General features: G+C 37.4%; 1 protein-coding gene across 1 annotated transcript in view; it reads left to right on the top strand.

Annotated features, from left to right (window-relative positions):
* The window catches only part of LOC144969913 (uncharacterized), a 79504-nt gene that overhangs the window by 36834 nt on the left and 30170 nt on the right, over positions 1-12500 (top strand). Inside the window, exons 3-8 of the mRNA XM_078908978.1 lie at positions 4071-4159; positions 4675-4794; positions 6397-6487; positions 10218-10305; positions 10934-11061; positions 11975-12178. Of these exons, the coding sequence (XP_078765104.1) occupies positions 4071-4159; positions 4675-4794; positions 6397-6487; positions 10218-10305; positions 10934-11061; positions 11975-12178 (720 nt within the window). The remainder of the gene's footprint in view (positions 1-4070; positions 4160-4674; positions 4795-6396; positions 6488-10217; positions 10306-10933; positions 11062-11974; positions 12179-12500) is intronic.

The following is a 12500-nucleotide window of genomic DNA, read 5'->3' as shown; positions in this document are numbered from 1 at the left end:
CTATCTATCTATCTATCTATCTATTTATCTATCTATCCATTTATCTATCTATCTATCTATCTATCTATCTATCTATCTATCTATCTATCTATCTATCTATCTATCTATCTATCTATCTATCTATCTATGCCTGTCCAGGGTGGATTGTGAAGGTAAGCCATCCTCTGGTGACTTTGTGCGGCTATGCGGTATTTTGGTACGACACTCGCTTTCGATCTATCTATCTATCATCCATCCATCTATCTATTATCTATCTATTTATCTATCTATCTATTTATTTATTCATCTATCTATCTATTTATTTACCTATCTATCTATTTATCTATCTATCTATTGATCTATCTATCTATTTATCTATCTATCTATCTGTCTATCTATCTATCTATCTATCTATCTATCTATCTATCTATCGATCTATCTATCTATCTATCTATCTATCTATCTATCTATCTATCTATTCATCTATCCATATCCAAAATTCGTTAAGTCGATTTTTCTACTTTTTGAGATTTTTCATCCATGAGATAGTTCTACATTGAAATTTTAATTTTATATCAAGCATCAATAGGCACAACAATTTCCTTAAATTTGTGTGAATTTGAAATTTAAATATGATAAAATAATAAGACAGTTCAGGGGAAATAATCCTCAATATCTCAAAATGGGAAAAACAGAGCGAGTTTTTGAAAACCACTCTTCAATAGGCTTCAACAGTCGTGACGTCACTTCCCTTCTATTGACGCATAGTAACTTAGTAACTGGTTCTAAACTATCGGAACAATGGCAGACGCCTTTATGAAATACTAGCTTTACGAGCATAAACGTGTATCCAGAGGAGAAAAACATAATAAATCGGATCATGTTTTGACTTTAATACATTCTGATCTCATGACGTGTGAAAAAATTCTAGCCAGCATGAAGAATAAAAAGTACCTACTTTCTTTGTTTAGAACCAAGCTGCTCGTTGCTGGGCGGACGTGACGTGACATCAGACTATTATTGAATCCAATTATTTCATTTCTCCAACATGTCCAGGTCCTGACAACCATGGGAGAGAATTCATCCTGTCCTTCTTGGACAACCTCGTCCAACCCGGGACGACTTCCAACGACATCGAGCTTTTCTTCACCACCGTCTCCAACGAGGATGCACAGGTGAACATAACCACGCCCACTTTCGATAACTCGTTCTTCGAACAGATTGTTGCTACAAGAGGAGATATTGTAATGGTAAGTACAATGTGCTAAAATTTGAATATCAAAGTAAGAAATTAAGGAGCAGGCACCGGTGTAAGATAAAGATCTGAACAAGAGTGTATGGAAGTAATCAGAAGGTCTGAAGTTCGATCCCCAGTTCAGGTGGATTGATTTTTCGGATGTCTTTCTTTTCTTCTATTTTTCTTTCTTGCTTTGTCTGGCACCTTCCATATACACTTGTTCAGATCTTTACTGTACTAAAAAATCGAGGTTTAGATAATAAGATTAAGTCAGGAAACTTCGAGAAAAGAGTTTTAATAGCTGGCGATGCATAGTACGGCTATGTGGTCTTGTGGTATGACACTCGCTTTCGAATCGGAAGGTCCTGGGTTCGAGCCTCGCTCGGCGCATAGTTGAGTCCTGGGAAAAAGGCTCTTTACTTACATTCTCTCACCGTACTCATGTATAAAAGGAGTACCTGGTCGTTAACAGAGTTGACTCTGTCGGAAAAATAGCAATATCGCCTAAAGGGCGTCATGTCCTGTTCTAAATGTTACGTGTTGCTGTTGACCAGGGACCCATTTTAAAGCTCTTTGAGCATGTGTAGTGGATATTGCGCTCTACAAAAAAAAAAAAAACTCAATTTAAAAAGAAAGCTTTATCATGTCACATCGGAAACATCCTCTCATTCGATGTTTCATGATTTTTTTCCTTCTTTTTATCAGTTATTAGAAATTAGAAAAAAAAAAAAAAAAATGACGCCCTTTCGCAACGGCACTATAAGATCCCGTCGCCTAGGCATTCCACGAAGGAATATAGATAATCCATCAAACAGGATGTCTGATGTCAACAGGAATCACCCATTTTGTCATAAGTGTGCAATTTGTGAGGTTAATAAGGTTGCCCAAGGGAAAAAAAAACGAAAGTGCATGAAGCGGGACTCGAACCCAGGATCTTCCGGATCACAGTGCGATGCCTTAACCACTCGGCCACTTCGCTCCCCTTTTAACGAGTTATGATTTATAACTATAATAATCACTATCTATAGGGGAATTTAATCCTTTATTCATTAATTTTTTTTTGTATCAACTTGTTTATGAATTTTTACATGCAATAATAAATTCATTTTATGTTTTATTGATAACTTTTTTATTTATATTCATTTATTCATATGTTAGTTTAAAAATTAGACCGTCTTTTTAAAAATCTATTTATTTATTTATTTATTCTTTTTTCCCAATAACTTTCAGGTATAGATAGTTTGCGATTGGCTAAGAAGTTCACAACATTGCCATCCGGAAGTATAACGGACCAACACACAAAACTGTGTGTATCCATGAACGTTTATAGTAGGGTTAATACAGTTCAGTGAGCATTACTCATAAACGCGGATGGCAAAAACAATAACAAAGACCTGAGTCACGTCATATTCGAACTATATATATTATATATATATATATATATATATATATATATATATATATATATATACCGAGTGACGTCAACTTCATTCTATCTATAGAAAAAAAAACAAAACAAAATTCAGGTTTTTTCCACTCTAAACACTGCTCTTCCCACAGGTGACTTTGCCCTATACCATTCGTGGATATGGCGTGAATTGGCCTACAAGACGTTCACATCGAGGCTTCAGTCGAGGTTGTTGTGTATGCCGTGAACAAGGAACAATGGTCCACAGATGCGTTCGTAGCCATTCCGGTTGGTGAGTTCAACTTTATGTCATTTCCTTTTCCTAATTTTAACATCCTAAAGACGTTATCCACTTGAAAAGCTTCGCATAAAGGTTGTCTGTGTGTAACCCTCGTTAACTTATAATTGACCTTTATATAGCGCAACATCCACTAAATCTGCTCAAAGCGCTTTACAAGGGGTCCCTGTTCAACAGCAACATTTAACATGTAGGACGGGACATGACGCCTGTTAGGCGATATTACAATTTTTCGGACAAAGACAACGCTGTTAACGGCCAGGTACTCATTTTACACCCGAGTACGGTGAGAGAATGTGAGGGAAAAGCCTTTTCCAAGGACTCAACTCTGCGCCAAGCGCGAGGCTCGAACCCAGGACCTTCCGATCCGAAAGCGAGTGTCCATACCACAAGACCACAAAGCTGAAACTGACCAAAAAAATACGCCAAAATGCCAGTCTTTGGCCACAAAAGAAAACAAATCGTGAGTTGTATTCAATAGTTCAACCGATGGGACCACTTGTTTCCATGAGCTCTGCTAACGACAACTCACTAGGCGGTGCAAAAAAAAAAAAAAACAAACAAATAATGACGTCAAAATGCCAGTCTTTTTGGTTTCATTGTCAGGCTATAACATAACGATGGCTACGGTTCGAGCCCCCATCGCTGCGAAATTTTTATTCTTTCTTGTCTTCTGGTACTTTTCTATTCACTCCATTTTCTGTTATTAGTCTAAATTTAGTGAGAACTATTCATAGCAAAGGTTGACTAAAACCAATAACAAAGAGGTGAGTGACATCAATTTTGTTCTATAGATAGATCGAAGATGAAGTCACTCAAGCCTTGTTATTGTATTTTGCCATCCGCGTTTGTGAGTGATTCTCACTAAACAGTATTAAAAAGACTATAAACGTTTAAGATTACACATAGTTTTGTGCGTTGGTTTGTTATACTTCCGGATGGCAATATTATGAGTTTCTTAGCCAAGCGCATACTAAGAAGCTCGCAACTTTGTGTAACCATGATCGTTTATAGTCCGGTTAATACAGTTTAGTGAGAATTATTCATAAACGCGGATGGCAAAAACAATAACAAAGACCCGAATGACGTCAACTTCATTCTTTATGTATATATATATAATATCATCTGAACTTTGACACCTCTGACAGATGCTGTGGGGCAGGAATATTACGTCATGACTTACTACCAGAAATCCGAGTTCTCCATTGCTGGTCTCCACGATTCTACTGACGTCACAGTAAGCACTATCGAAATCTTAATCTTTTCTTTGACTCAATGTACTCTTGGTGTAAGATAAAGGTCTGAACAATGTGTATAAAAGGTGTCAGACAAAGCAAGAATTAAAAAAACCCGTCCCAAAACCAGTCTACCTAGACTGGGAATCGAACCTCAGACCTTCTGATTACCACTTGGTGTACATAGTAGTGTACTACTACTACTACTACTACTACTACAACAACTACTACTACTACTACTACTACTACTACTACTACTACTACTACTACTACTACTACTACTACTAACTACTACATACTACTACTACTACAACCACTACTACTACTACTACTACTACTACTACTATACTACTACTACTACTACTACTACTACTCCTCCTCCTCCTCCTACTACTACTACTACTACTACTACTACTACTACTACTACTACTACTACTACTACTACTACTACTACTACTACTACTACTACTACTACCACTACGTTTATTGATCTGTTTCACCCAATTTCCCTCTTCAGATTACATTTTCAGCCCCAACCATCCTGCCAGTCAGCGTGACATACAACGGAGTCACCTATGGCAACAATGGCGTTTTGTCTCTGACCATCAATAAATTCCAAGCCTTCCATTGCTATCAGGTAAATAGAGAAGAAAAGAGTGATGTCACAAAACTGGTTCCAATCTCATTGGAAGTGTAAAATTAAACTATTCTTCCCAAGGACTGAATAAAAAAAAAAGATTTAGCTTTATATAGCGCAATATCCACTAAATGTGCTCAAAGCGCTTTACAAGGGGTCCCTGGTCAACAGCAACATATAACATGTAGGACGGGACATGACGCCTGTTAAGGCGATATGACAATTTTTCGGACAAAGACAACGCTGTTAACGGTCAGGTACTCATTTTACACCTGAGTACGGTGAGAGAATGTGAGTAAAGAGCATTTTCCAAGGACTCAACTATGCGCCGAGCGCGAGGCTCGAACCCAGGACCTACCGATCCGAAAGCGAGTGTCATACCACTAGACCACATAGCCGCACATACATTGTATAAACGATCTTCTGGTTTCAGAGTGATGGCATCTTATTTTCTGGTCTAAATCTATGCAATGAAGATCAATGATGATAATCGTCGCTACAACGATTACCATACATTTATGTATCGGTATTTTAAATAAGGCTGGCGGGTGTTATGAGTATTTTTACCTTAACGCATATCATCAATAAAAAAAAGTTCTTCAGAGCTGGTTGGAGTTTACAATTTTTGTGTAAAATGTTGTAAGAGTGGATAAGAAACTTAACTTCGGTTAATTGCAACTTCGGTTAATCGCAACATTTTCGCTGATCTCAAAGTGTTGCGATTATCCAGAGTGGACTGTATTTTTATAGGCTGCCTCTATTCCCCCCCCCCCCCCCCGGCCGATTGGATTACCGAAAAAAACGTCGCCGGCTTTTTGCGATTTGGATTTGATTGATTTTTTTTAATTGTGCAACTTGTGACAAGAAACTTAACAAATTACTTCATTACAACCTTTCGATTAAACACACAACAATTGTGGACTACTATTATGAAGACTAGCATCCTAGACTAGGGGGATGAGAATAGTCACTTCGATTTTTATAAGACATTTAAAGGATAAGTCCCACCAAGTCATCACTGTTTATAATATATAAATTAATTAAGCCTATCTTTGTGATTTGTATAAGACATTTAAGGGATAAACCCCATTCAGTCATCGATATGATAAGGCAAGAAAATAAGATATGAATTAATTAACATTATTATTTAGTCATATATATATATATATATATATATATATATATATATATATATATATATATATATATATATATATATATATATATAAGACATTTACAAGATAAGTCCCACCCAGTCATCAATAAAACAATATGTGACCCTTTGTCTCAAAACTGTATTAAGTCGAGTTGGTTAAGATGTTGTAAATTGAATTTATAGCCAGACTTGTGTTGAGTTTGTATGTTTTATAGAGGAGAATGGACACAACATTTTAGGACGTGAATGCCAACAATTTGTATTTTTGACCAGTTTCACATTAAATTCCGCTTTTAAGCATCTGGTTCGTTCCATAGAGAATACAGGACCTGTCTGTGGTTAGTTCCGACATAATACCGTGTTGAGACGATGGGTTACATATGTGAGGATTTTTCTTAAGGTTGGTAAGGAAAGGGTTAACACTACCATTTCGTTTTCCCCATTAGGAGGGCTTTTCCGACTTCACGGGGACACCAATTGTGAGCAACCAACCCATTGCTGTCGTTTCCGGGAACAAAAAGGTGCCCGTTCCTACTAGTAAGTAGTAAAAGTGAGAATTTATATAGTGCAATAGCGAATGAGATTAGCGGAAGAGTAGCGTCCCTTGATTGGGCGTCACCGGCGGAGAAGTTATTTGAGAGAGAACGTCATGTCGGTTGTGCGCATGTGTCTCTCGTCCTTGTTTCCGGAGAAAGCGGCATGAGACACTTCACCGAAAACGAGGGCGAGAGAGACGCATGCGCAAAACCATGTTGACGTTCTCTCTGTAAGATGACGTCCAATCAAGCGACGCTACTCTTCCGCTAATCTCATTCCCATATATAGATAGAGCAATGACGTCACTCAGGCTGTTATATGTACTTGCCACCGCTTGAGTTTCCCAAACTGTTAACGCTATAAATTCATGTTACACAGAGTGTGGTGCCGTAATCGGATGAATGTTACTGGCTAAGGCATTCACTATGAGAATATCCACTAAAAGTGTTCAAAGCGCTATACAAAGCTGTCCCTGACCAACAGCAAAAAGTAACACGTAGAACGATATATGACACCTGTAGGGCGATATTACAATTTTTTCCGACAGAGACAACGTTGTTAACAGCCAGGTACTCATTTTACACCTGAGTACGGTGAGAAAATGTGAGTTATAAGCCTTTTCCAAGGACTCAACTATGCACCGAGCGAGGCTCGAGCCCAGTACCCAGAAAACGAGTGTCATACCACTAGACCACATAGCCGCACATTTTTTATTCTCCCCCAAAGTAAAACTTGTTAGGATCTAGGCGCCAGAGCCGCAGTCCAGCGCCGTAAACTATATTAGGGCAAAGTGACTTGGTCAAGATCCTATAGGGCGATTGGTAGTTGAACTCGGTACCTCCTGAGTACGAAGCAAACACTCTATGCTTGTACTGCACAGCCTCTTAATGCGGCTATGTGGTCTATTGAGAGAGAGAGAGAGAGAGAGAGAGAGAGAGAGAGAGAGAGAGAGAGAGAGAGAGAGAGAGAGAGAGAGAGAGGAGAGAGAGTGAGAGAGAGAAAGAGAGAGAGAGAGTGAGAGAGAGAGAGAGAGTGAGAGAGAGAGAGAGAGAGAGAGAGAGAGAGAGAGAGAGAGAGAGAGAGAGAGATTGAATGGATTGACATGATGTTGTTGTTATGCGCCTAGAGCTTTATTTTATAGAAGAATGGGCGCTATATGTATAAACTTCATAATAATAATAATAATAAATAATAATTATAATAATAATAATAATAATAATAATAATAATAATAATATATAATTAATAATTATAATAATATAATTATTATTATTATATTATCATTATTATTCATATATTCATCATTATATCATCTATTCATCATCATCATCATCATTCATATCATCTATTATTATATATTATTATTATTATTATTATTATTATTATTATTATTATTATTATTATTATTATTATTATTATTATTATTATTATTATTATTATTATTATTATTATTATTTATTATTATTATTATTATTATTATTATTATTATTATTATATTATTATTATTATTATTATTATTATTATATTATTATTATTATTATTATTATTATTATTATTATTATTTATTATTATATTATTATATTATTATTATTATTATTATTATTATTTATTATTATTATTATTATTATTATTATTTTATTATTATTATTATTATTATTATTATTATTATTATTATTATTATTATTATTATTATTATTATTATTATTATTATTATTATTATTATTATTATTATTATTATTATTATTATTATTATTATTATTATTATTATTATTATTATTATTATTATCATTATCATTATTTCCAGAAAGGCAACGTTGTCACCGGCCATTAATCAATTAATTGATTTATTGTTTTATTCTAATGGCTGAAGAAGGGCATTGGGTCAGAAACTTTCTGTCATGACCATCTCTTTTTGGAAGCTGATTTAGATACTCATTTTTGTTTATCGCTTCTTAACCCTCCACAATTTTGAACAGTACTCACTTTGTCATGATATTGGCATCAGAACAACGTGCATATAATTACAGGTGCAATAACCGGACGTTATGGTGAAGAAACGTCGTGATGTCACATCTTCTACTTTTCCGGTTTCTAAATCATTGGAAGTGTGTATGTAACCAGTCCTTCGGTGCACAAATACTGAATAAGTTACATATCGAATCATAAGGTAGCCCACCTATTCTGCCGTACCCTGGAAAAAAACCATAATATTTTAAAATTTGGCCAGAAAACTCGTTTTTCAAATTTCGATCGATTTAAATGACCCTCATCTTGGCAACAACAAAAAAACCCTCTCAAACCTGGGACTTCGGGAAGTATTTTAGTAGAGGGATGTATAGGCAGATTCTTAGGATTATGGGAATGAAAAGAGCGGGGATGGATGATCTTCATTGGCTACCTAGCATAAAGTTAGACTATAAAATTATAAGATGCCATCACTCTGACACCAGAAGATGAATTACACCGTCATGTTATAGATTGTATGCAGATGACGTCACTCAGGCCTTTGTTATTGGTTTTGCCATCCTCGTTTGTGAGTTGTTCTCACTAAACTGTATTACAGACGATAAAAGTTCATGGTTACACAGAGTTGTGTGTTGTCCATATACTTCGGATGCAATGTTGTGAACTCCTTGGCCAAGCGCATTCTATCTATAGCCTGATACTGAAATCCAAAAGGACTGGCAGTTTGACGTCATTATTTGATTTTTGCGCCGCCTATTGAATTGTTGTTAGTAGAGCTCACGGAAACAAGTTATTTCATTGGTTGAACTATTGAATACAACTCACGATTTGTTTTCTTTTGTGGCAAAAGACTGGCATTTTGACGTCATTTTTTGGTCAGTGTCAGGCCATAATTTTACAAAGGCCACGATTACACACGGTATGCTATCAGTCTCCCTGCCCCCCCCCCTCCCCCCCCCCCTTTAAAGAGTGGTTTTACATTTTCAATGACATTGGAACCAGTTTTTGACATAACCCTTTTCTTCTTTATTATGGGCTTGATTTACCATTGTTGTAATGGACAATTATATGTGTTGGTTTGATAGTATGTCGTGGCTCAGTGGTACGGTCTTTGCTTCGTACCCGAAAGGTACCGAGTTCGATCACCCGCCGCTGCGTTGTGTGGCCTTGAGCAAGTCACCTAGCCCTAGCTCACTTTGCGGCGCTGCTCTGAGGCTGACGCCTGGGTTATTCCAGCCTTCCCTTGTTATAGACCCTAAAGACAAATTTCCCCTTGGGGATGAATAAAGGGAATTTTATTATTTATTTTTAAAATTTATTTCACAACAACGTGTTCACACACATTGCACCGTGTACCGCGTCAGACTCTAAAAATATCAAGAATTTCAGAGTTTTGAGCCCAAAAAGTTTCGTGTTCGGTATTTTGTTATAATAAGACCCCTCGTCTCAAAACGGTATTAAGTCGGGATGATTAAGATGCTGAAAATGGAAGTTGTAGCCAGAAATATCATGCTTAAGTTGAGTTTATATGCTTTATAGAGGAGAAGGAATATCATATTTTACTGTGCTAAATACCAACGTTTCATAATTTTGACAAGTTTAATTATAATTTGACTTTTTAGCATCTGGTCCATCCTGACATACTACCGCTTTGAGACGAAGGGTCACATTTTTGTTTACTACTTTTTACGAGCCAAGTAGTCAGTTGTTTATTTGTTAATATCAGCAACTCTCTCTACATATTTTTATTTTGTAATATTTTCCAGCCGGTACATCATCTGACCATCTGACAGAGATTCTGTTTCCCGTGGAATGCTGGGGCAGGACGTATTTCTCCTACAGTACTCCAGACAGGTACGTGAATAGTCTGAACTCTGCTGTCCTCTGAAAAAAAACAACACATTTTAAAACTTTTTAGCTTAAAATCTCGTACTTCAGATTTAGATATATCAAGATCGATTAAAATAACCCCCATCTTGTCAAAAAAAAAAACAACAAAAACCAAAACTCTCCAGCCCTAAGATATTGAATTCATGTGACATCGGGTTCGCCCCAAGGATCGGTGTTAGGTCCAACTCTCTTTCTTATCTACGTTTAAGATATACCTGCAAGTATCCGGTCCTACTTTGCATAGGTGAAGATGATTCACATCTGTGCAAATATAGCCTTACACGGGCGTTTTAGACCTGGAGGAATGCACTTTGCCATAGCTTGGCGTTCTATCCAAAGAGTAGCAAGAAATCCTCCTGTGTTCATGGGCCTCATGGCTCTGAATGAATACTTACTTACTATTCAGCGTCGTCCTCATGGACGTTGGCTACCCACACTCTGCAATGAAAAATGTCTGCCCATTCCTCCAGTCTGTTGCCGGTACAACTCTCTTCCATTCATATCTGTCAATTCCAGGATATATTTTTTTAGATACATACTTCTAATAGATGATAATCACTATGAAAATTGTTGCTTTCTTTTTTTTTTTCAGGACTCTGGGAGACATCATCCGAATCCTAGCAGGAGAAGACGGCACAACCGTTACAATCACTTCAGGTTCTGGAGTTAGTACAGTCAGCCTTAATGCTGGACAATTCACAGAATATGATGTAACAACAGGTAAGAGATGTTCAGAACGCCCTTTCTTTGTCAGTCAGGCTGTAAAATCAGCTTCGATATTTCGAACCCCCCCCCCCAAAAAAAAAAAAAAAGAAAAAACCCCAACAAAACTTGAGCTTACGCAATATCCACGAACCGTGCTCAACGTGCTTTAAAAGGGTCCCTAGCCAACAGCAACACTTAACATGTAGACCGAGATATGACGCCTGTTAGGAGATATTGCAATTATTTTTCTCGGACAGAGGCAACGCTGTTAACGTCAGGTAATCATTTTATACCTGAGTAAGGTGAAAGAATGTGAGTAAAGAGTTTTTTCCAAGGACTCAACTATGCGCCGAGCGAAGGTCGAACCCAGGACCTTCCAATCCGAAAGTGAGTGTCCACATTCAGGTGTCCAGAATAAAACTTAAACGTTTTGGCGATCGATCTTTTTACAAAGCCGCATCGTTTATAAACCATCTTCTCCAAAAGGGATATATCATGACGCATCTGAGCCCTGTAAATCAATTTAGAATTGAAAACGTAAGAAAGACGAACTTTTAGACATTTTGCAATCGTATCTGTTCTCCACCGTGCGTAACGAATAGGGTCATTCAGAGCCACTGGGCTCATGGAGCCGGAGTTTATCCCTGTTTCATTTTATTCATCCCCAAGGGAAACTTTGTCTTTAGGGTCTATTCCAAGGGAAGGCTGGAATAACCCAGGTGTCAGCCTCAGTGCAGCGCCGCATAGTTAGCTAGAGCAGGGTCACTCGCTCAAGGCCACACAACGAGGCAGGTAGTCGAACTTGGTAACTTTTGGATACGAAGCAAAGAACGTATCCACGTAGCCACGCTGCCCCATGAAATAAGCAAGCAGACAGAAACCTATGAAAAATTGATTCCATTTTCTCCCCCCCCCCCCCAACACTCAGGCGACGTATGGACCATCGAGGGCGATTACGGGATCACGGTCGGCCTTTTCTCCAAAACTTTCCAAAACGACGGACCCAACTTCGGAGATCCAGCGTTCTCATTCCTGATCCCAGAGCCCCTCTTCGCCTCGGACTACACCTACAGCACCATCAAGCTTCTCTCTGGAGACGACTTCAACAACAAACTCACCATCGTTATTCACGGTAAGGCATTTTTGCTAACATTTAATATACCGTTCTACTCGACGTGCACTTACTCGTATTTTCAGGTCTGATACGCCAATTAACCGGTCGATAACCACGCCTCTCGGACAATCGTCATAGTGTAAACAATGGCAGTGATTGGTAGACACAGCAAACTACACATGTTTTACTATCGATGGTTTGTGCTTAAGTAAAATATTCACTGTTCTACCGCTTGATCAATAGAACCAACACAGAAAATTATATGTAAATCTAAACGTTTATAATCCGATCAAGATAATCGTGCCCATTTGGCGGTATAAAAACAATAACAATGATCAGA

The sequence above is a fragment of the Berghia stephanieae genome, chromosome 4 (assembly GCF_034508935.2).
Source record: "Berghia stephanieae isolate SIO BIC M18660-M18661 chromosome 4, UCSD_Bste_1.3, whole genome shotgun sequence".
Classification (NCBI taxonomy): domain Eukaryota; kingdom Metazoa; phylum Mollusca; class Gastropoda; order Nudibranchia; family Aeolidiidae; genus Berghia; species Berghia stephanieae.
Note: the sequence above shows the minus strand (reverse complement) of the source record. Positions and strands in the feature narration are given on the sequence as shown.